This window comes from Scyliorhinus torazame, chromosome 12, assembly GCF_047496885.1.
Source record: "Scyliorhinus torazame isolate Kashiwa2021f chromosome 12, sScyTor2.1, whole genome shotgun sequence".
NCBI lineage: Eukaryota > Metazoa > Chordata > Chondrichthyes > Carcharhiniformes > Scyliorhinidae > Scyliorhinus > Scyliorhinus torazame.
In genome coordinates, this window is record NC_092718.1 from 219,779,603 (window position 1) to 219,803,106 (window position 23,504).

The window sequence follows — 23,504 nt, forward strand, 5'->3', positions numbered from 1 at the left end:
GGTCCTCACCTGTCATAGCCTCATTTCCATCAGTCACTGGCATGTTATTTGTGTCTTCCACTGTGAAGACCGACCCAAAAAACCTGTTCAGTTCCTCAGCCATTTCCTCATCTCCCATTATTAAATCTCCCTTCTCATCCTCTAAAGGACCAATATTTACCTTAGCCATTCTTTTTTGTTTTATGTATTTGTAGAAACTTTTACTATCTGTTTTTATATTCTGAGCAAGTTTACTCTCATAACCTATCTTACTCTTCTTTATAGCTTTTTTAGTAGCTTTCTGTTGCCCCCTAAAGATTTCCCAGTCCTCTAGTCTCCCACTGATCTTTGCTACTTTGTATGTTTTTTCCTTCAATTTGATACTCTCCCTTATTTCCTCAGATATCCACGGTCGATTTTTCCTCTTTTTACCGTCCTTCCTTTTTGTTGGTATAAACCTTTGCTGAGCACTGTGAAAAATCACTTGGAAGGTTCTCCACTGTTCCTCAACTGTTTCACTATAAAGTCTTTGCTCCCAGTCTACCTTAGCTAGTTCTTCTCTCATCCCATTGTAATCTCCATTGATTAAGCACAAAACACTAGTGCTTGATTTTACCTTCTCACCCTCCATCTGTATTTTAAATTCCACCATATTGTGATCGCTCCTTCCGAGAGGATCCCGAACTATGAGATCCTGAATCAATCCTGTCTCATTACACAGGACCAGATCTAGGACCACTTGTTCCCTCGTAGGTTCCATTACATAATGTTCTAGGAAAATATCGCGGATACATTCTATAAACTCCTCCTCAAGGCTGCCCTGACCGACCTGGTTAAACCAATCGACATGTAGATTAAAATCCCCCATGATAACTGCTGTACCATTTCTACATGCATCTGTTATTTCTTTGTTTATTGCCTGCCCCACCATAATGTTACTATTTGGTGGCCTATAGATTACTCCTATCAGTGACTTTTTCGCCTTACTATTCCTGATTTCCACCCAAATGGATTCAACCTTATCCTCCATAGCACCGATGTCATCCCTTACTGTTGCCCGGATGTCATCCTTAAATAACAGAGCTACACCACCTCCCTTACCATCCACTCTGTTCTTCCGAAAAGTTTGATACCCTTGGATATTTAACTCCCAGTCGTGACCATCCTTTAACCATGTTTCAGTAATGGCCACTAAATCATAGTCATTCACGATGATTTGCGCCATCAACTCATTTACCTTGTTCCGAATACTACGAGCATTCAGGTAAAGTACACTTACGTTGGCTTTTTTACCTCTGTTCTGAATCTTAACACCTCGATCAGTAACCTCTCCTAAGTTATATTTCCTCTTAACCTTTCTCCTAATTTTCCTTGTCGTTGAACCCATATCTTCATGTAACAACCTGCCGCGTCGCTTACCATTAATGTTTTCACTTCCCGTTTTATTTCTTTTAGTATTCCTGGTCCTATTCACTGAGCTCCCCTCAGTCACTGTACCTTGTACTGTCGCCCTTTTTTATTTTTGACTATGGCTTCTCTGCCTTACACTTTCCCCCATACTGCCTTTTATTTCTGTCCCTGTTTTACTACCTTCCAACTTCCTGCATCGGTTCCCATCCCCCTGCCACATTAGTTTAAACTCTCCCCAACAGCTCTAGCAAACCCCCCCCCCCCCGCCCCAGGACATCGGTCCAGTCCTGCCCAGGTGCAGACCGTCCGGTTTGTACTGGTCCCACCTCCCCCAGAACCGGTTCCAATGTCCCAGGAATTTGAATCCCTCCCTCTTGCACCATCTCTCGAGCCACGCATTCATCCTATCTATCCTGACATTCCTACTCTGACTAGCTCGTGGCACTGGTAGCAATCCTGAGATTACTACCTTTGAGGTCCTACTTTTTAGTTTAACTCCTAACTCCCTAAATTCAGCTTGTCGGACCTCATCCCGTTATTTACCTCTATTGTTGGTGCCTATGTGCACCACGACAGCTGGCTGTTCACCCTCCCCCCCCCCCCCCCAGAATGTCCTGCAGCCGCTCCGAGACATCCTTGACCCTTGCACCAGGGAGGCAACATACCATCCTGGAGTCTCGATTGCGTCCACAGAACCGCCTGTCTATTCCCCTTACAATTGAGTCCCCTATCACTATGGCCCTGCCATTCTTCTTCCTGCCCAGCTGCGCAGCAGAGCCAGCCACGGTGCCATGAACCTGGCTGCTGCTGCCTTCCCCTGGTGAGCCATCTCCCTCAACAGTATCTAAAGCGGTATATCTGTTTTGCAGGGAGATGACCGCAGAGGACACCTGCACTGCCTTCCTACTCTTGCTCTGTCTTTTGGTCACCCATTTTCTATCTCCCTCAGTAACTTTCACCTGCGGTGTGACCAACTCGCTAAACGTGCTATCCACGACGCCCTCAGCATCGTGGATGCTCCAAAGTGAGTCCATCCGCAGCTCCAGAGCCGTCAAGCGGTCTAACAGGAGCTGCAACTGGACACACCTCTTGCACGTGAAGGAGCCAGGGACAGTGGACGTGTCCCTGAGCTCCCACATCGCACACGAGGAGCATGACACGGATCTGAGATCTCCTGCCATGTCTTAAACCTTTGGTTATCTTCAACAATTACAATTTACCCCCCAATTATTACTTCTTCAGCCACATTCTCCAGTGGTCCAATGTCTATTTTTGCCTCTCTTACCTTTATATATTGAAAAAACTCTTCCTATCTTCCTTTATATTACTAGCTAGCTTGCACTCGTACTTCATCTTCTCCCCCCTTATTGCTTTTTAAGTTGTCCTCGGCTCGCTTTTAAAGGCTTCCCAATCCTCTGGCATCCCATTAATCTTCGCCACTTTGTATGGTTTTTCTTTTTCTTTTATGCTGTCCTTGACATCCCTCGTCAGCCATGGTTGCCTTGTCCTCCCCTTAGCATGTTTCCTCCCCCTTGGGATGAATTTCTGTTGTGCCTCCCGAATAACCCCCCAAAACTCCTGCCATTGCTGTTCCACTGTCTTCCCTGCTAGGCTCCTTCTCCAATCAACTCTGGCCAGCTCCTCCCTCATGTCTTTGTAGTTACCCTTATTTAATTGTAATACCGGTACATCTGGGGTAAGCCACGATGACCGGATCTCCAGCACCGAGTCCGTCCCTGTGGCTCAGAAGGGAAGGAGGGGGAGCAGGAGAGCAATAGTTATTGGGAACTCGATAGTTAGAGGGACAGATAGACGGTTCTGTGGCAACGAAAGAGACTCACGGATGTCATGGTGCCTCCCGGGTGCCAGGGTCCATGACGTCTCGGACCGTGTTTTCAGAATCCTTAAGGGGGAGGGGGAGCAGTCACAAGTCGTGGTACACATCGGTACCAATGACATAGGTAAGAGAAGGGACGGGGATTTAAAACAGGAATTTAGGGAGCTAGGGTGGAAGCTGAGAGTCAGGACAAATCATGTTGTCATCTCTGGTTTGTTGCCGGTGCCACGTGCTAGCGAGGTGAGGAACGGGGAGAGAGTGCAGATAAACACGTGGCTGCAGGGGTGGTGTAGGAGGGAGGGTTTCAGGTACGTGGATAATTGGAGCACATTCTGGGGAAGGTGGGACCTGTACAGACAGGACGGTTTGCACCTGAACCAGAGGGGAACCAATATCCTGGGAGGGAAATTTGCTACGGCTCTTCGGGGGGGTTTAAACTAATTTGTCAGGGGGCAGGGAAAACGAGCTGTGTTCCAGAAGCCAGTGTTGAGAGTAGTGAGGTACTGAGGAGGGTATCAAGGTCGCAGGAGTGTACCGGCAGGCAGGAAGGTGGGTTGAAGTGTGTCTACTTTAATGCAAGGAGCATCTGGAATAAGATAGGTGAACTTTGGAGTGTGGATTGGTACTTGGGACTACGATGTTGTGGCCATTACGGAGACATGGTTAGAACAGGAACAGGAATGCTTGTTGGAAGTTCCGGGGTATAGATGTTTCAGTGAGAGTAGGGAAGGTGGTAAAAGAGGTGGAGGAGTAGCGTATTAATCAAGGATAGTTTAACGGCTGCAGAAAGGCAGTTAGAAGGGGATCTGCTGACTGAGGTAATATGGGCTGAAGATAGAAATAGGAAAGGAGCGGTCACGTTATTAGGTGTGTTCTATAGGCCCCCAAATAGTAATAGAGATGTGGAGGAAGAAATTGCAAAACAGATTATGGATAGGTGTGGAGGTCTCAGGGTAGTTGTCATGGGTGATTTTAACTTTACAAATATTGATTGGAACCTCTATAGGTCGAACAGTTCGGATGGGGCAGTTTTTGTACAGTATGTGCAGGAGGGTTTCCTGACACAATATGTGGATAGGCCGACAAGAGGCGGGGCCACATTGGATTTGGTACTGGGTAATGAACCGGGCCAAGTGTTAGATTTGTTTGTGGGAGAGCACTTTGGAGATAGTGACCACAATTCGGTGTCTTTCACTATTGCAATGGAGAGGGATAGGGCCATACGGCAGGGCAAGGTTTATAATTGGGGGAGGGGTAATTATGATGCGATTAGGCAAGAATTAGGGAGCATAAGATGGGAACAGAAACTGTCATGGAAAGGCACAAATGAAAAGTGGAGCTTAGAACATAGAAAAATACAGCACAGAACAGGCCCTTCGGCCCATTGAGTCTGCACCGGCTCTTGGAAAGAGCACCCTACCCAAGGTCAACACCTCCACCCAACACTAAGGGCAATTTTGGACACTTAAGGGCAATTTATCAAGGCCAATCCACCTAACCTGCACATCTTTGGACTGTGGGAGGAAACCGGAGCACCCGGAGGAAACCCACGCAGACACGGGGAGGATGTGCAGACTCCACACAGACAGTGACCCAAGCCGGAACCGAACCTGGGACCCTGGAGCTGTGAAGCAATTGTGCTATCCACAATGCTATCGTGCTGCCCTAAATAGTATCAGAATTAAACAGAATGTTTCCTGCTGCCTAATTCGGTAAATGGATATTCACCTATTAATAATAATCTTTATTATTATCACAAGTAGGCTTACATTAACACTGCAATGAAGTTACTGTGAAAAGCCCCTAGTCGCCACACTCCGGCGCCTGTTCGGGTACACAGAGGGAGGATTCAGAATGTCCAATTCACCCAACAGCACGTCTTTCGGGACTTGTGGGAGGAAACCGGAGTACCCGGAGGAAACCCACGCAGACACGGGGAAAACGTGCAGACTCTGCACAGACAGTGACCCAAGCCGGGAATCGAACCTGGGACCCTGGCGCTGTGAAGCCACAGTGCTAACCACTGTGCTGCCCCATGTATTAAACATGGTAGCAGAAGATTGACCAGGAGTTTCTGTCAAGACTATCAAGAAGTTTTTTTTTTTTGAAAAGGCATTTTATTCCAAATTTGTTCAAAATATTAACACAGTCTTAACATGCCACAGAGTTTACTGAACGTACATTTACAAACTCAGCTGGTTCCAAATTTGTCTGGGCGACGCCACCAGCAGACTGCTCGTGTCTTTCCTCAGGGCGAACAGCAGCGGGGCCCTCAGGCGCGCCCCCTCGCAAGACTACTCCTCTAACCTAACTTAATCTGCCCCCTCGCACCCCCCCCTCCCCCAACCATCATCTCACCTTTTCCACATTCGCTGCTCAATAGTAACGCGACAAACGTGTGAGCAACAGACCCCCTTCAGAGCCCTAGACCCCTGAGGCATCCTCCCTGCCCACACAAATTCCGAGATTAATGCATCTACCTTCCGAAAAAAAGCCTTGGGGAGGAGAAACACTTTTTACCACCTGCACCCTCCCCGCCAATGTCAGGTGCAGTGTATCCCATCTTTTAAGGTCCCCCCCTAACCTCCTCCACCAACCCCGTCGGGTTCCACCTATGCATCGTGGCCCATTCACGCGTTACCTGGATCCGCAGGTATTGGAACCTCTCCCTCGCCACCTTAAATGGCAGAGGCCCCAGGTTCGCCCCCCCTCACCCCGAAGCATTCATTGGAAACACCTCGCTTTTCCCAACATTCAATTTATACCCCGAGAAGACCCCGAACCTCCCCAGCAAACCTATGATTCTCATTGGCAGCTTTCCAGTCCATCATGGCCCTCTCCCTCCACCAATGTTTGCAATTGATGCTGCACCATGAGCCTCCTCCAACTCTTTATCCAGGGCTCTCGCTGTCTTCTGTTGAGTTTGATACCTGTCATGTGAGAGTACCTTTAAGAAATGGATGTTTAAGCAATGTACCTTTAACAGATGAAGCAATTCATATTACTGAAGTGATGTCACAGGGGTGGGGGGGGGGGGGGAGCTGAGCTCACTTCTGCTTTTGGTTTCAGTTTGAGAAAGCAGCTTGTTTGTGTCTGTGTGTTTCCAGAGAGCTGCAGGAAGAAAAGCAAGGTGCTGGAGCTGAAGTCAACCAAGCTGATATATCTCTGCCATCCAACAGAAAATATATATATTCTGTGACCTGGTGTATTACTGTTTTGAAGATTTGAAGCCTTTTGGATGTTTGAAGGAACATTTTGAGGGATTATTTAGTGTGTATTATTTTTGGGGTTATCTTTGAAGTAAGGGGTGTTAAGGGATCCAATGTTTATTTAGAAGGTTAAGTTGAGTTCATAGAATAAACATTGTTTTGTGTTAAAAACCACGTGTCCATAATTGTAATCCCACACCTGGGAAACAAGCCGTGTGCTTCAAAAGCAACAATCCATTAAAGGGAGAGGTTAGTGGAACTCCATGATACATTTTGGGGTTCTGAAAACACCTCGCCCATAACACACCCCACAGATATTCCACCCAGGTTGGGAGTGGGGTGGAAATGGGAGAGAACTGACCCCCCTCCATTCTCCACACAACCTTTCCGCTGAGATTCCCCGAAGTTCGGGTTAAAGGGAACAGAAACAACATCTTCAAGGCAGGAGCTGCCCTGTGTGTGATCACTCACTCCATGGCCGCCACCGGCGGTCCTTCAGGAAGGATTGTTGACCTCTGGAAATGGAAGAGAATTATCTGGAACATTTTGCCAATCCTTCATCACAAAGGTTGTGGACAAAGGGTATGAATTAATCTCAATGGGACATATGTATTAAATATTGGACGCCACCACCATGGCTGGTTGTAAGTGACCCATTAGCTTGGGAATCTAACAAAGTGGTAGCCTTGGGACAAGAATTGGCAGCAGGGAGTACAAGAGTGGAGAATAAGAAAACATAGCTTCGAGTGCTGACTGGGGGGGATAGGTTTAGGAGAAGATAGGGATCATGTAGACAGGATCTCCAGGAGGCATTCTGATTCTGCAGAGAGGTCGAGAGAGAGAGAGAGAGGCCGCAGCCTGGGAAATGCAGCATGGGTAATGGAGAGCTTTCTCGGACAAAGGACAGAAGTAGAAGTTCCTGTGAACGAAATATGTTTGCCGCTACTAATAGATTGGAGAACAGGGTGGTAAAAGAGGCTGACCTAAGAGCTTATAGTTGTAAAGAAGTTGGGGACTATTCAGAGTTGCTCTATCACACAGATGGATCTGTACAGGAAAGGTCCTATCAGATGGGATGTAAAAGGCCAAAAGCTAGTTTGGTGGCCAGGGGAATGCTTGGGGATGGAGAGATCAGGCCGCGGCTGGAAAGGAGGTTTTTGAAGATCCCATTGGCCATTTTAACCACTTTTTTATTCTTGGAAGTGTAACTGCACAGATATCAAAGCGGCTTTCCTTCAGGAGAGCCTGCTAGAGAGGTGAGTATTCTGGCAACCTCCGCAGGAAATACCAGGAATACGAGAAGCACTGGGAATTGAATGAATGTTTGGCTGGTTTAAACAATGCTTCGTGGTTCTGATATTTATCGATAGAGGGAATTCTGTTAAAGCTATAGGGGGCTGGATTCATCGTGTCTGAGGCTAAGTGTTGTCACCAGCGGAGGAACTGTGGCGGAAAAGTAGTCGCCGACCCCATACCCATCCTGTGACCGGTGACGGTCCAGCAGCAGCGTCGAGTAAAACTCCTGGCTCCCACGACAAAGGCTGGCTGGAGAATGGCCGTGTCTGTGGCCGCGCATGCGCACGGTGACGGCCTGCAGCGGTCGCGCCGTAAAACACGGCGACGGCCATGCGCGGACCCAACCTGCCAAATACTGCTCCCCCCCCCCCCGGTCACTTCCCCCGCCCCTGGTCAGCAGCACAGCTCCCAGCCGACAGGCTGAAGGGCGGCTGGACACAGTCCGCAGCCGCCATGCCGGGTTCCTGACCGCTGAGACCACACGTGAACCGCGCCGTCGGGAACTCGCCCCATCGGCGGTGGCGAATCGCGGAGGCCCCGGAGAATAGCGGGTCAGGCTCGCTAATGATATTCCAGCGGTGCTTAAACACCACGCGGCGAGTGGCACATTCAACCATTTTCCGTGCGCCGGAGGATCCTGGTTTGACGTCAAATCGGCGCCAACCGTGATTTTGGCGGCGGAGGCTATTCTCCGCGAATTCGCGTTTTGCAATTTTGCCGACGGGGAATCTCGCCCAGGGTGTTGATAGCTGAAGACAGACACACCCATGTTTAATTGGCATATTCTATTGGCACTGTAAGGGAAAGTCTGGGGTCATCTTAATGATGCATTTAGACAATATTTTGTGGGGGCGTCACTAATGACTTTAGAAAATGTTATTAATCAAATTAGGAACAAATTTAAAATTGGCAATTCAGCTTCTAGCACCTTCAAGTATGTGAGTTTGGAGATTAAGCAGAGGGTGAGTCACACTTGGACACAAGTTGATAAACTCGCTCCCTTTAACTCGAGGAAGCCTGGTTAAATTGGCTCATTTTAAAACATAAATATTGGGACTGGGAAAGGGATGTACAAAGTGAGGGATCCTTTTTAGATTTCTTGTGTGACCAGCAGAGGAGAGGTGACTGAAGAAAAGGAGTCAGCTCCTCCCCCCTCGCCCGGGGCACATTCATTTCGGGGCATCCCAGCTGGATGGTAACAAATTGAGGGATCTCGCAGAGTTAACAAATTTGGGAACCTCACCCGGGGAGCGGTTGCCTGATTTGGTCAATGGCTATTCATTATATCCAGATGTGTCTGTGTGCCTCCCAGGAAGATCTCATGACGCAGACAGTTTTCACAACTCCCAGGTGTTAACATCTGCTTGAGGCCTCCACACAACTGCAGGGATAGATTCTGGGTGTGTTGCTAATTGTGTTGTCTCTTAATTTGGCTCTGTTTAATTACTTTTGCTCAAGAGTCGGCAGGTATCTAACGATACCGCCACAAGGTTCAAAACCGAATACTGATCAATGACTCGATACACCAGTCAGTAAGTTCAAAAGCAACGCTCATTTATTTACACACAGTCAAATATACTCATGCATAAACTCTACAAACTAAACTATCACTATTACTAAAAGCCTAGACTTAGCTTTGGGCACCCACTCAGTCAGAGGAACAATGGCCGTTGCTCGGTTCTGAGGCTGCTGGGTTGAGCTGTTTACAGGATAGCAACTAAGAGCGTCTATCTCATAGCGTGCATTGACTTGGAACTTACTTGGTCTGGAGCAGCTTTGGCAGGTCTCTCGCTGAGAGCCAAGGTCAAGAGAGCGATTCTCTTGGGGAACACGTTTTATACCCAAAAGGGGCTTCGCGCGCTTTTGGGCGGGCCTTGAACTTGGCCCCAATTAATTGGGCCGTTTCCATATCGTTCTTATCGATTTTCCTCCAATAGAGGGGTGGGTTCCCTGCTTGCTGGGCGTGTCCTAGGTGGCCGTTGGTCTGCTTTGTTTTAGTCTCCTCTGGCGCTGGAGTGTCTGTCTTGGCATTGTTTACCTAAATGTTACCCTTTTGTCCCCGGGGATGGCTCATTAATATGGAAACGGTTCTGCAGTATCGGTCTTGTCTGAGAGCTACAGCTCGAATCAACAGACAAACCTTGCACCTGCTTGCTTTCTCGGTAGTGTCCATTTTCCCTGCATTCTTTGCAAAGTGTCCATTTTGTAATCGGGACGTGGCCATCCCAGATGGCTACAGGTGCTAGGGGCTCTCTCTTCAAGACTGCTACCATCTAGAAGGACAAGAGCAGCAGATACCTGGGAACCCCACCACCTGGAGGTTCCCCTCCAAGTCACTCACCACCCCGACTTGGAAATATATTGTCGTTCCTTCACTGTCGCTGGGACAAAATCCTGGAACTGCCTCCCTAGCAGCACAGTGGGTGCACCTACACCACATAGACTGCAGCGGTTCAAGAAGGCAGCTCACCAGCACCATCTCGAGGGCAATTAGGGATGGTTAATAAATACGGGCCTGGCCAGCGACCCCCACATCCTGAGAATTAGCGTTTTGGAAGAAGAAATCCTTAATTTAAATCTGAACATAATCTTAAATCTCCCGCTTTGGATGAAGCTGATGACCTGACTAGCAATCTACCGAAAGATACAACCGGATCCCTCTAAAGGGAGGGGAAGCTTTTGGTTTGCGACCCGACCACAATTCCTCCCTGAATCGGAAACTCCACCAACCAAATGAAGTGGAGAATTCACCCATTTGGGGGAACTTTTACCTAAAATAGCTGCTGTGGTTCCCTCCGTAAGGACAGTCAGTGCACCCCCAAGCAGCCCATCGTTCCTCAGACTAGCTGATGGTTGGCATCAACGCAATGGGCGGAAGGGCCTCTTTCCATGCTGTAAAACCCCGAGGGCTGGATTCGCCACTCCCGACACTGAAATCGGGTTCGGCGACGGGGCGGGGAATCCGTTTCGACGCCAATATCGGGGGGGAGGGGCGCCGGTTTTCGTATTCACCCCCCCCCCTAAAATCGTCGAACTCTACGATTACGCCGCGCCAAGTATCCACGGCCCACCCCGCGATGCTCCGTCCCGGACCAGCCGAGTTCCTGACGGCGTGGGTTACGTGTGCTCACACCGACCGGGATCCTCGCGTGGGGGCTGCAGACTCAGTCCGGCGGCGCCACAGTCGGGGGAGGGCCGACCGGCGGGCAGGGGGGCGGGGGCTTCATTCGGGGCTGGGGGCAATATGGGCAGGTGGTCCGGGGCACGTGAGCGGCCGAAGGGGGGCACTACTTTTGCAGTCTGGGTCCGCGGGCTGAGTCCGCCATGAAGCACGGGGCGGCCATGGAACTGGAAATGGTCAGGGCCATATCGGCAGCGAGAGCTGCGAGCTCTACGCTGCCTCCCTGCTAGCCCCCAGCAAGACGGGGAATCAGTGGCTGTTTTGCGCCAGTTTTCCTGGTTGAAAAGACCACCGTTTTCACGCCCTCGTGGTGACTTAGTCTCCCAAAGGGAGAATCCAGTCCCATGTCTCTAGCCCATTGTTGCCCAGACTCTGAATAAGGTGCTGCAGGAATACAAGATTGAAAGATTGTATTTCGAAAGCTCCTTCATGACCTCAGGATGTTCTTAGCCAATGAAATACTTTTGAAATGTGTGTGTGGTGTATGATGTAAGAAACGCCAATTTGCGCACAGCAAGCTCCCAGAAACACCGTAAATGACCAGCTCATCGGTTTCTCCCCTGACATGGGTTGAATGTTGGCCGAGACACCGGGATTTACTGCCCTGCTCCTCTTCATAGTGAAACACTTGCGGCATCTCTTACACCCGCCCGAGAGCAATTGTAACAAATTGCGAGTTAACCATTAACTCCCACCGTTCAATAATTACCCCGATGTAACTTGGGTTAAATTGTGCTACATTCAGCAACATTTCTAATCCCAGCCAATCAAAACAGATCGGAGATGTCATCCCCTCTTGCTAACTTGTTTTTCTTTTCCTTTCTGATCCAGGCTACCTCAATCCACATGAATCCTCTGTACGTGATGATTCCAACCACTTTAAGCACCTCCTTTGCCTTCATGCTGCCTGTTGCCACTCCCCCCAATGCCATTGTGTTCTCCTTTGGTCACCTCAAGGTCTCCGACATGGTAAGTGTTATTGACTGAGAATGGACTCAAGGGTTATTGGGGGGGGGGGGGGAGGAGAGGAATCATGGAGGGGGATGTCAGGGGGGGTCAAGGAGGGGGATTTTGGTGGATGTGGAAGGGGTGTGGGGGGGGGCAAGGAGAGGGATGTGGGGCTGCGAAGAAGGTTGGGGGGGTCACATTGAGGGATGAGGGGCTGCAGAGGGGGGTGGGGGGGTCGCAGAGAGGGACTGGGGGGCACGCAGCTGGGGTGTAGAGGGATGTGAGGGGGGGGGCCAAAGGGGGATATGGGGGGGCAGAGGATATTGAGTGGGGATCTGGTAGGGCGCTAAGTGGGGATGTGGGGGGGGGGGGGGCACGAAGTGGGGATATGGGGGGGCATTGGGGTGCATGGAGAGGGGATGTTGGGGGCAGTGGGGCAGATAGGAAGCAGAGTTAAGGCCACAATCTGATCAGCCTTGATCTAATTAAATGACGGAAGAGACTCATGGTAAACCTTCATTTATAAGACAGTGGTTAGAGCTAGAGTGTTCAATTCTGGGCACCGCACCTTAGGGAGGCTTTGGGGAGGATACACAGATTTACCAGAATGATTCAAGTGATGGAAGACACTGGAGAAGAAGCTGCCTCTCATCTCCTGAGAACAGAGAGGCTCGTGAGGAGACTTGGTGGCAAGTGGTCCAAATCCTGAACAATATTGATGGATTAAACAGGGAGAAACTGCTTCCATTTGTAGGAGGGGCAGTAACCAGAGGGACACAGATTTAAGATATTCAGCAAAAGATCCAAAGATGATGAGGAAGCTTTTTTTTTTTTTACACAGCGAGCTCTTGGGTCTGGAACGCTTTGACTGAAAACAGGATAGATCATTGAATAGAATTCAAGGAAAATGCAGCAGAGAGGGTGTCCATTTGGCCCATTGAACCTGTGTGTGGTGGCCACCTTGAAGAGAAATCCAGTCACTGCCACGTCCCCACTCTCTTCCCATTTCACCGTAATGTTTTCTCCTTCATGTATTTATCGGATTCTCGGTTTCTTGGCCAGTCACCTTCAGTCTATGCCTTCTTATGACTTGACTTCAGCCATTGGAAAGATTCTTCATTTATATGTTAATACTTGAAGAAAAATAATTTGTGAGGCTTTGGGGAGAGAGTAGAGAAATGGAGTAATCTACTGGCACAGGAGCGATGGGCCGAATAGACTGCTGTGCTGTATGTTTCTAACAAACTGGAGAGGCTGTGAATGGCTTCCTGTGTATTAGACTAGAGGGGCTGAATGGCCTCCTCCTGTCCTTGTGTGTATGCAATGTTATCTATTGGGCTCCAGGGCTCGGACTGATACCAGCCATCTCAATGCTTCCCGATATCAGGAGTGTATCTGCTCAACCCCCAGCTTTCAGAGGGCAGACTTTGCTCCAGTTTGACTGAATCTATTTTCTATCATTCCACAGGCCAAGGCTGGATGTTTACTCAATGTCATCGGAGTGATCACTGTTACTATCGCCATCAACACCTGGGGTCATGCAATGTTCGACCTCAGCACCTTCCCGGAGTGGGCTAACACCACCCATGCCACCCATAAATAGACTGGGGGCCTGCATCACCATGTCTTGTGGAAGTTGGAGGCCATTGAAGTGACAAATGGAGAAAATTGAGCGACTTGATCGGTGAAAGGCACAAACTCGAATTCCAGAGGAATGGGATAGGACTGAGCGTGATGTGTGAGAAAAACACCAATATAATGTCCAGAAATATGAGTGCGCTGATTAAAAGATGAATGTATCTGTGATTGCTGTACCCTCTAGATGTATTACTTGTTTTCAAATTCCTCCATGGCCTTGACCCTCCCGAATGGGGATGAGGAAATATCAGCCATGATTGAATGGCGGAGCAGATTCGATGGACCGAGTGGCCTAATTCTGCTCCTATGTCTTATGGTCTTATGATCTCTCTAACCTCCTCCAGCCCTACACATGCTCTGCGATCTCGCTGTTCTTCCACTTTTGGACTCTCGAGCATCGTTGACTTCCACCGCTCCACCATCGGTGACCGTGCTTCCTGTTCGCGAGCCCTCGGTGCTGAAATTCCCTCCCTAAACCTCCCCATCTCTCTCTCTCTCTCTCCCGCTCTGCGACACTTGTTAAAACCGCGCTCTCTGACCAAGCTAAGGGGCTATCATTTCCTTACGTAGCTTGCCGTCAGGTTTTGTTTGTGAACTGCGACGGAATGTTTTACCATGTCAAAGGCGCTATATAAATGTAAGTTATTGCTCAGTGCTGAATGAAGTTTAACAAGGTGTCTCGGTTGGGATTGATCACCGCCCAACATTCCAATTCTGTTAGCTCGTCTGTAGCTATTGTCACATTGTGACTGAGTCCAGAATCGGCCCTCACTGTTTAAGCAGCTCAACACAACAAAATAAACCAATTCTCCAACACGGGGCAAATAAAGAGTGTTCGGTTCACCCTCAATCTATTGATTTGCTCGTGTCCAATCAGTGTATCCTCTGAGACGTATCCATTTCTCCTGTCGTGATTTAAGTAATTTCAATAAATCTGACTTTGAAAAGTGGCTGATCTTGTCCATGAACGTGGTTTGAAAGTTGTTTTCTCTGTTGAACTTGGGTTATTCCACAGTGTAACAGTTTCAGACAAGGCAGGACCTTCCGCCCATTTTGCCACCTTCCCAAGTCTCCTCTTCGGCTCGCCAACTGTGATTGGACATATTACTGGAGGTTTCATCACATGACGTCGCTCCCCCAAACTGATACTCTTTCCCATCTTCGATATGTGAAAAACATAAGAAATAGGAAAAAGGGGAGAGGGTCATTCAGCCCATCTAGCCTGCTCTGCTGCTGTTCAATCGGATCATGGGTGACCCTGTACCTCAACTCCGTCTTCCCACACTTTTCCCATATCCCTTCATTCCTTAATGTCCATAGATCTGTGTCCTCGGGAAATATTTTGTAGTCTTCAGTAGTTCAACAGTAAGTATTAACGACTAGAAACTATATGCAGAGGTACAGGAAAGGGTTCAACAGAGTTGTCAACTCGGAAAATCTGTTTGAATAGGAGAGTATGATTCCTAGCACTGAAATAGGCAAAAGGAGAGTTGATTGGCAAGCTGCCTCCCGAAATGCTTCATTTGGTTTCCTTGGCGACAGGACCCTGCGCAGAGGCCCCGCCCCCTCTCCGCCCCGCACACTAACAGCGCATGTGTGTCAGGTGATCCTGACCTTCGCGTGGTCTCGCACATGAGGTATCGAGGTGCGTGTATTTTACTACTGGGATAAAAAAAAAATCACGGTCGAGGGTGAAACTACAATATCAATGACCGAGATCATCTACATCATCGAAGGCCTGTGGCATTGGGAGTTGGATGGGATGATAGTAAGGCAATTTTCAAATGTTTCCATCTTAATAATTTAAAAACACAGGCAGATGGGTCACTTAAACCCTGCTGCATTTGTTCTCTGTGCAGTATGATAGAATACGTTTTCTAAGTGCCTTCCATTACCATTTCCAGGTGTTTCTGTTTTGACTTTGTCAAGTGGAGAGGGAGCCAGCCACAGCAGGCTTGTTTGTAAAGGAGTTACCAGTAGGCCTCAGTTCAAGCCTGTTAGTCTCTTGTATTGACAGCATAGTCAGGTTGGAAGGAAAAAACAAATATTGAGTAAGTAGTGATCATGACTTCGTCTGGTGCTAAATCTAGAAAACAGACTTTCAAGAAGGACTAGATATCAAGATGGTCCTGTATTGTACAATCCAGAAAGGGTGAATACTCTGCACAATGTAAGGTCTCCTCATCGGACTTCAGCATTACTCACAGAAGAGCTAATGATACACAGGCACATATGCGATCCAAGAAACATCATGCTGTGGCACAAGTTTCTGAAAGCACCCGCGACATCAAACCTTTCATGCAACAGAAGGACTACTCAGCCATAAGAGCAGAAACTTTGATGACACATTTCCTGATTGAGCACAATGTGACGTTTCAGGCTGCCGATCATTTGGCTGATCTTGTGAAAGTTTTGTTTCCACACAATTCGATTTGCTTCCAGGTTGGCTTCACGCTGGACCAAGACAACAGCAATGCCAAGAGGCGAAAGGTGACATCCTTGGGAAAATCAGGCAAATCCCGTTCTCTATCTCAACCGATTCGAGTTCTGACCCTGGTGCGGAGGAACAACTATTCTATCATTGTTCGGTCCTCTGACGCAGATGTGGACAGGGCGATCAGTGCGCTACTCAAAATAGCCACAACGAAAGAGAGATCCAATGGCAAAAAAACATTTTCCAAATTCTGGACAATGGTCTTAAGGAAAACAACATTCCTTGGAAAAGCGGGATCTGCTTTCCTGCAGACAATGCAGCAGGGATGGTGGGAGACCACAATGGTGCTGCTTCCTTGTGAAGAAAGAAAAGCCAGATATTTTCATTTTTGGATGTCCGTGTCACCTTCATCCTGCTGCAGAGAAAGGGACAAGTCAGCTGCCGTTCTCTCCGGTGGACCTGCTTGCGCCCGTCTATTATTACCACCTTGAGAAGTCTAGCAATCGCCACAAAGAGTTCAAGGAAATACAAACATTGACAGAAATCTTTGGATCCTCACTGTCTTCAGGTGATGTCCCGGAGGACTGGAGAATAGCCAATGTTGTTCCTCTGTTTAAGAAGGGTAGCAAGGATAATCCAGGGAACTACAGGCCGGTGAGCCTTACGCCAGTGGTAGGGAAATTACTGGAGAGAATTCTTCGAGACAAGATCTACTCCCATTTGGAAGCAAATGGACGTATTAGTGAGAGGCAGCACGGTTTTGTGAAGGGGAGGTCGTGTCTCACTAACTTGATAGAGTTTTTCGAGGAGGTCACAAAGATGATTGATGCAGGTAGGGCAGTGGATGTTGTCTATATGGACTTCAGTAAGGCCTTTGACAAGGTCCCTCATGGTAGACTAGTACAAAAGGTGAAGTCACACGGGATCAGGGGTGAGCTGGCAAGGTGGATACAGAACTGGCTAGGTCATAGAAGGCAGAGAGTAGCAATGGAAGGATGCTTTTCTAATTGGAGGGCTGTGACTAGTGGTGTTTCGCAGGGATCAGTGCTGGGACCTTTGCTGTTTGTAGTATATATAAATGATTTGGAGGAAAATGTAACTGGTCTGATTAGTAAGTTTGCAGACGACACAAACGTTGGTGGAATTGCGGATAGCGATGAGGACTGTCAGAGGATACAGCAGGATTTAGATTGTTTGGAGACTTGGGCGGAGAGATGGCAGATGCAGTTTAATCCGGACAAATGTGAGGTAATGCATTTTGGAAGGTCTAATGCAGGTAGGGAATATACAGTGAATGGTAGAACCCTCAAGAGTATTGAAGGTCAGAGAGATCTAGGTGTACAGGTCCACAGGTCACTGAAAGGGGCAACACAGGTGGAAAAGGTAGTCAAGAAGGCATACGGCATGCTTGCCTTCATTGGCCAGGGCATTGAGTATAAGAATTGGCAAGTCATGTTGCAGCTGTATAGAACCTTAGTTAGGCCACACTTGGAGTATAGTGTTCAATTATGGTCGCCACACTACCAGAAGGATGTGGAGGCTTTAGAGAGGGTGCAGAAGAGATTTACCAGAATGTTGCCTGGTATGGAGGGCATTAGCTATGAGGAGCGGTTGAATAAACTTGGTTTGTTCTCACTGGAACGACGGAGGTTGAGGGGCGACCTGATAGAGGTCTACAAAATTATGAGGGGCATAGACAGAGTGGATAGTCAGAGGCTTTTCCCCAGGGTGGAGGGGTCAATTACTAGGGGGCATAGGTTTAAGGTGAGAGGGGCAAGGTTTAGAGTAGATGTACGAAGCAAGTTTTTTACGCAGAGGGTAGTGGGTGCCTGGAATTCGCTACCGGAGGAGGTGGTGGAAGCAGGGACGATAGTGACATTTAAGGGGCATCTTGACAAATACATGAATAGGATGGGAATAGAGGGATACAGACCCAGGAAGTGTAGAAGATTGTAGTTTAGTCGGGCAGCATGGTCGGCACGGGCTTGGAGGGCCGAAGGGCCTGTTCCTGTGCTGTACTTTTCTTTGTTCTTTGAACAATCTAGAAAATCACAGAATTCTCAAACGTGTCCCGGGTGGAACACACCATTACAAGGGGACATAAATTTAAGGTGAAAGGTGGAAGATATAGGAGGGATATCAGAGGTAGGTTCTTTACCCAGAGAGTAGTGGGGGCATGGAATGCACTGCCTGTGGAAGTAGTTGAGTCGGAAACATTAGGGACCTTCAAGCAGCTATTGGATAGGTACATGGATGACGGTAAAATGATATAGTGTAGATTTATTTGTTCTTAAGGGCAGCACGGTAGCATTGTGGATAGCGCAATTGCTTCACAGCTCCATGGTCCCAGGTTCGATTCCGGCTTGGGTCATTGTCTGTGCGGAGTCTGCACGTCCTCCCCGTGTCTGCGTGGGTTTCCTCCGGGTGCTCCGGTTTCCTCCCACAGTCCAAAGATGTGCGGGTTAGGTGAATTGGCCAATGATAAATTGCCCTTAATGTCCAAATTGCCCTTGGTGTTGGGTGGAGGTGTTGAGTTTGGGTATGGTGCTCTTTCCAAGAGCCGGTGCAGACTCAAAGGGCCGAATGGCCTCCTTCTGCACTGTAAATTCAATGATAATCTATGATTAATCTAGGACAAAGGTTCGGCACAACATCGTGGGCCGAAGGGCCTGTTCTGTGCTGTATTTTCTATGTTCTATGTGTCTGCACGAGACGGTTGTCCTTGGAAAGAACAGCAGACAGATTCTTGGAACAATGGTCTGTGTTACAGGAATACTTCTCCCAAGAAGCAGAATCTGAGAAAGGAGAAAGAAAGAATGAAGGGGGCTTGAGAAACGCTGAGCGACTGAAGGTTGACACTTCTGGAAAGACGTCTACCAAGCCTCCAGCGGCAGAGCCATCACCAAGGAGATTGCTCAACCTGCACACACACACATACACAGGGGTAGTGTTACGTGTAGCACAAGAACATTGTTTGCAAGAACAAAACCAGCATTCACGTTGTGAAAGCAATGAGTGGTTGCCTGGTTTAAGTGAGACCCAAAAAGACCAGTGCAGGATCTGTTCAGACAACTGCTGTGCATGGACTGACAATAGTAAGAGAGATGGAAAAAGCAGCAGTGTGAGTGCTGGAAGCAAGAAGGAGTCTCCCACAGCCAGCAACCCTGTTGCTAATACAACAGTACAGCCAACTTAAGGCAAAGCTGCTGGGAATTATACAAAGCTTTGTGACAGAAACAAGCTGTATTGTATCTTTCTTCAATATACACTTGGCTGTGTTCAACAGGTTCAATCTAGAGCTCCAAAATGAAGCGCCCAAAAAACAGACTCTTAACAGACTCTACATAGAAGGACCTGTTGCATCGCTTTGTGAAACCTGCTGCATTTGGCAGCGTTCCTGCGAGCTGCATGTACCAGGACAACTGCAATCAGATGTCCGACGAAGGCCTCGTCGTTGGTGAGCAAACCAGGCAGTTTCTCACGACGGGAAACATCACCCGACAAGATGAGGAGTAACTTCTCCTCATTGGTACGAAAGTACTATGTTGCAGTGTGTGACTATGTCACCACCAGGCTCCCCCTTCAGGATGAATTGCTGCTACAAGCAACAGTGGCAAATCCAAGCGGGAGGATGGAGGCAAACGTTACACCAATTTGTTACTTTGCAAAGCGATTCCATGTCATGGAAAATGTTCCGGATGATTTTGAAGTGGAATTTGCTCAATTCCAGGCTGACACATTGGAAGGTATTGCATTTGACAGGACATTCGGATGAGGTTTGCGTGGATATCTCCCAGCTGAGGCGAAAATCAGCCGGGTGAGCTGAAGTATCGTCATCTTCTAAAAATCATTATATGGCTTATATCTAAGGTGGTGCCGGAGCGAGGCGACTTCTTGCAAGCTGTGCCCAGCATACCCTCTAATTCTATCTTTTACTCTCGTTCTATGCTTCTAAAACTTCATTCTAATTCTTTTAAACTCTCTAACAATGTTCTAATTCAATTACTTCCAGATTTAGTGATCTTTAGGGCCCTGGAGACACCTGAAACTGACGACCTGAAATCAACCTGGACCAGCCGGACCAGCTGCTGGGGCTGCAGTCCATTGGCAACGAAGTAGAAAGGGTCGAGAGCTTCAAGCTTTTAGGTGTACAGATCACCAACAACCTGTCCTGGTCCCCCCATGCCGACACTATAGTTAAGGAAGCCCACCAACGACTCTACTTTCTCAGAAGACGAAGGAAATTTGGCATGTCAGCTACGACCCTCACCAACTTCTACAGGTGCACCATAGGAAGCATTCTTTCTGGTTGTATCACAGCTTGGTATGGAGCCTGCTCTGCCCAAGACCGCATTCCAAACCAGCCAACTTCAGCTGCCACCTGCCTTCCATCATAAGGTCAGAAGTGGGGATGTTCGGCTGGGTTTCTTATAATGGGGGAGGAGGAGGTGTAGGTGGGCGGGGGGGGGGGGGGGGGGGGAAGAGAGAGAGAGTACACTTCCACCCAGGGGGCCGGGAGCCTGATGGTTTTCCTGTCGTTGTCCCGAAGGATCTGGAGCCGAGGCCCCGACCGCTACTAGCGGCACCAGGAGGTTCTTCAACACGCGCGGCATTTCCGAGGCAGGGAGAACCAATGCTACAGCCTGGCTGTGCGGACCGTGCGGAGAGCCTTCCTCTACTCCACCAAGGCCAAGAAACTCAAGAAGCGGAACATGAGGATGCTTTGGATAAGCAGGATCGCAGCAGCCTCGCACGAGCATGCATTGAAATACCCCGCGTTGATCAATAACCTGGTTAAGTACCAAGTGGAGCTGAACAGGAAGGTCCTCGCAGATTGGCCATACACGAACCGAAGACGTTCAAGTCCCTGGCAGCACTGGCTAAGCGAAGGAGAGAAGAGGGCTTCAGCAATGCACTGGGCGACGGGACAGAACCCACAGCCATATTTTCACGCATCGGGCATTCTGACTAAAGGGATGAGCATGAATAATTGCCGCAAATCCTTCTTACCTGACTGACTGTTAATGCCGTCACATCATCAAAATGTTTACAGCAGACAGTCTTTGCCTCAAGTCAGAAGATTTTGGCAGTCTTCTGTGTGGATTATTTGACAAGGCTTTTTCATTCCAATGGGGGCTTCACTGATAATTATTGTGTGCAAAATTCTTGCAATAAAGTTTATGTAGTCAGAAAAAAAAAAGAAGTGGGGATGTTTGCTGACAACTGCACAATGTTCAGGCCTTCACGACTCCTCGGATAATAACACAGTCCATGTCCAAATGCAGCAAGAACTGGAAAATATTCAGATTTGGGCTGGCAAGTTACGTTGACACCACACAACTGCCAGGCAATGACCACCTTCATCACCCTTACCACCATCTCTCCTTCATATTCAACTGCATTACAAGGTGCTGACTCACTGGGGGTCAGTTCCTGAAGGTGCTGACTCTCACTGGGGACAGTTCCTGAAGGTGCTGACTCTCACTGGGGGTCAGTTCCTGAAGGTGCTGACTCTCACTGGGGGACAGTTCCTGAAGGTGCTGACTCTCACTGGGGGACAGTTACTGAAGGTGCTGACTCTCACTGGGACACAGTTCCTGAAGGTGCTGACTCTCACTGGGGGACAGTTCCTGAAGGTGCTGACTCTCACTGGGGGACAGTTACTGAAGGTGCTGACTCTCACTGGGACACAGTTCCTGAAGGTGCTGACTCTCTCTGGGGGACAATTCCTGAAGGTGCTGACTCTCACTGGGATACAGTTCCTGAAGGTGCTGACTCTCACTGGGGGACAGTTCCTGAAGTTGCTGACTCTCACTGGGGGTCAGTTCCTGAAGGTGCTGACTCTCATTGGGGGTCAGTTCCTGAAGGTGCTGACTCTCACTGGGGGTCAGTTCCTGAAGGTGCTGACTCTCACTGGGGGTCAGTTCCGGAAGGTGCTGACTCTCACTGGGGGTCAGTTCCTGAAGGTGCTGACTCTCATTGGGACACAGTTCCTGAAGATGCTGACTCTCACTGGGACACAGTTCCTGAAGGTGCTGACTCTCACTGGGGTACAGTTCCTGAAGGTGCTGACTCTCACTGGGACACAGTTCCTGAAGGTGCTGACTCTCACTGGGACACAGTTCCTGAAGGTGCTGACTCTCACTGGGACACAGTTCCTGAAGATGCTGACTCTCACTGGGACACAGTTCCTGAAGGTGCTGACTCTCACTGGGGTACAGTTCCTGAAGGTGCTGACTCTCACTGGGACACAGTTCCTGAAGGTGCTGACTCTCACTGGGACACAGTTCCTGAAGGTGCTGACTCTCACTGGGACACAGTTCCTGAAGGTGCTGACTCTCACTGGGGTACAGTTCCTGAAGGTGCTGACTCTCACTGGGACACAGTTCCTGAAGGTGCTGACTCTCACTGGGACACAGTTCCATAAGGTGCTGACTCTCACTGGGACACAGTTCCTGAAGGTGCTGACTCTCACTGGGACACAGTTCCTGAAGGTGCTGACTCTCACTGGGACACAGTTCCTGAAGGTGCTGACTCTCACTGGGTCACAGTTCCTGAAGGTGCTGACTCTCTCTGGGGGACAGTTCCTGAAGGTGCTGACTCTCACTGGGGGTCAGTTCCTGAAGGTGCTGACTCTCACTGGGACACAGTTCCTGAAGGTGCTGACTCTCACTGGGACGCAGTTCCTGAAGGTGCTGACACACACTGGGATACAGTTCCTGAAGGTGCTGACTCTCTCTGGGGGACAGTTCCTGAAGGTGCTGACTCTCACTGGGGGACACATTCCTGAAGGTGCTGACTCTCACTGGGACACAGTACCTGAAGGTGCTGACTCTCACTGGGGGACAGTTCCTGAAGGTGCTGACTCTCACTGGGCACAGTTCCTGAAGGTGCTGACTCTCACTGGGACACAGTTCCTGAAGGTGCTGACTCTCTCTGGGGGACAATTCCTGAAGGTGCTGACTCTCACTGGGATACAGTTCCTGAAGGTGCTGACTCTCACTGGGGGACAGTTCCTGAAGTTGCTGACTCTCACTGGGGGTCAGTTCCTGAAGGTGCTGACTCTCACTGGGGGTCAGTTCCTGAAGGTGCTGACTCTCACTGGGGGTCAGTTCCTGAAGGTGCTGACTTTCACTGCGGGTCAGTTCCGGAAGGTGCTGACTCTCACTGGGGGTCAGTTCCTGAAGGTGCTGACTCTCATTGGGACACAGTTCCTGAAGATGCTGACTCTCACTGGGACACAGTTCCTGAAGGTGCTGACTCTCACTGGGGTACAGTTCCTGAAGGTACTGACTCTCACTGGGACACAGTTCCTGAAGGTGCTGACTCTCACTGGGACACAGTTCCTGAAGGTGCTGACTCTCACTGGGACACAGTTCCTGAAGGTGCTGACTCTCACTGGGGTCCAGTTCCTGAAGGTGCTGACTCTCACTGGGACACAGTTCCTGAAGGTGCTGACTCTCACTGGGACACAGTTCCATAAGGTGCTGACTCTCACTGGGACACAGTTCCTGAAGGTGCTGACTCTCACTGGGACACAGTTCCTGAAGGTGCTGACTCTCACTGGGACAC

The 23,504-nt window shown here is 49.0% G+C and overlaps 1 protein-coding gene and 1 pseudogene across 5 annotated transcripts in view; both read left to right on the forward strand.

Moving 5' to 3' along the window:
- Nucleotides 1-14,448, forward strand: part of LOC140387004 (Na(+)/citrate cotransporter-like) — a 176,107-nt gene extending 161,659 nt beyond the window's left edge. For 4 of the 5 annotated variants that reach the window (XM_072469975.1, XM_072469979.1, XM_072469978.1 and 1 more), the window contains 2 exons: nucleotides 11,744-11,881; nucleotides 13,329-14,448. In XM_072469975.1, the coding sequence (XP_072326076.1) occupies nucleotides 11,744-11,881; nucleotides 13,329-13,463 (273 nt within the window). In that variant the 3' untranslated portion in view covers nucleotides 13,464-14,448. Of the gene's footprint in view, nucleotides 1-6,333; nucleotides 6,607-11,743; nucleotides 11,882-13,328 lie in introns of those variants that run through there. The other variant, XM_072469980.1, reaches the window with a different exon arrangement.
- A 6,007-nt stretch (nucleotides 14,449-20,455) lies between these two features.
- On the forward strand, nucleotides 20,456-21,068 carry LOC140387005 (large ribosomal subunit protein bL20m-like; annotated as a pseudogene).
- The last annotated feature ends 2,436 nt before the right edge of the window (nucleotides 21,069-23,504 follow it).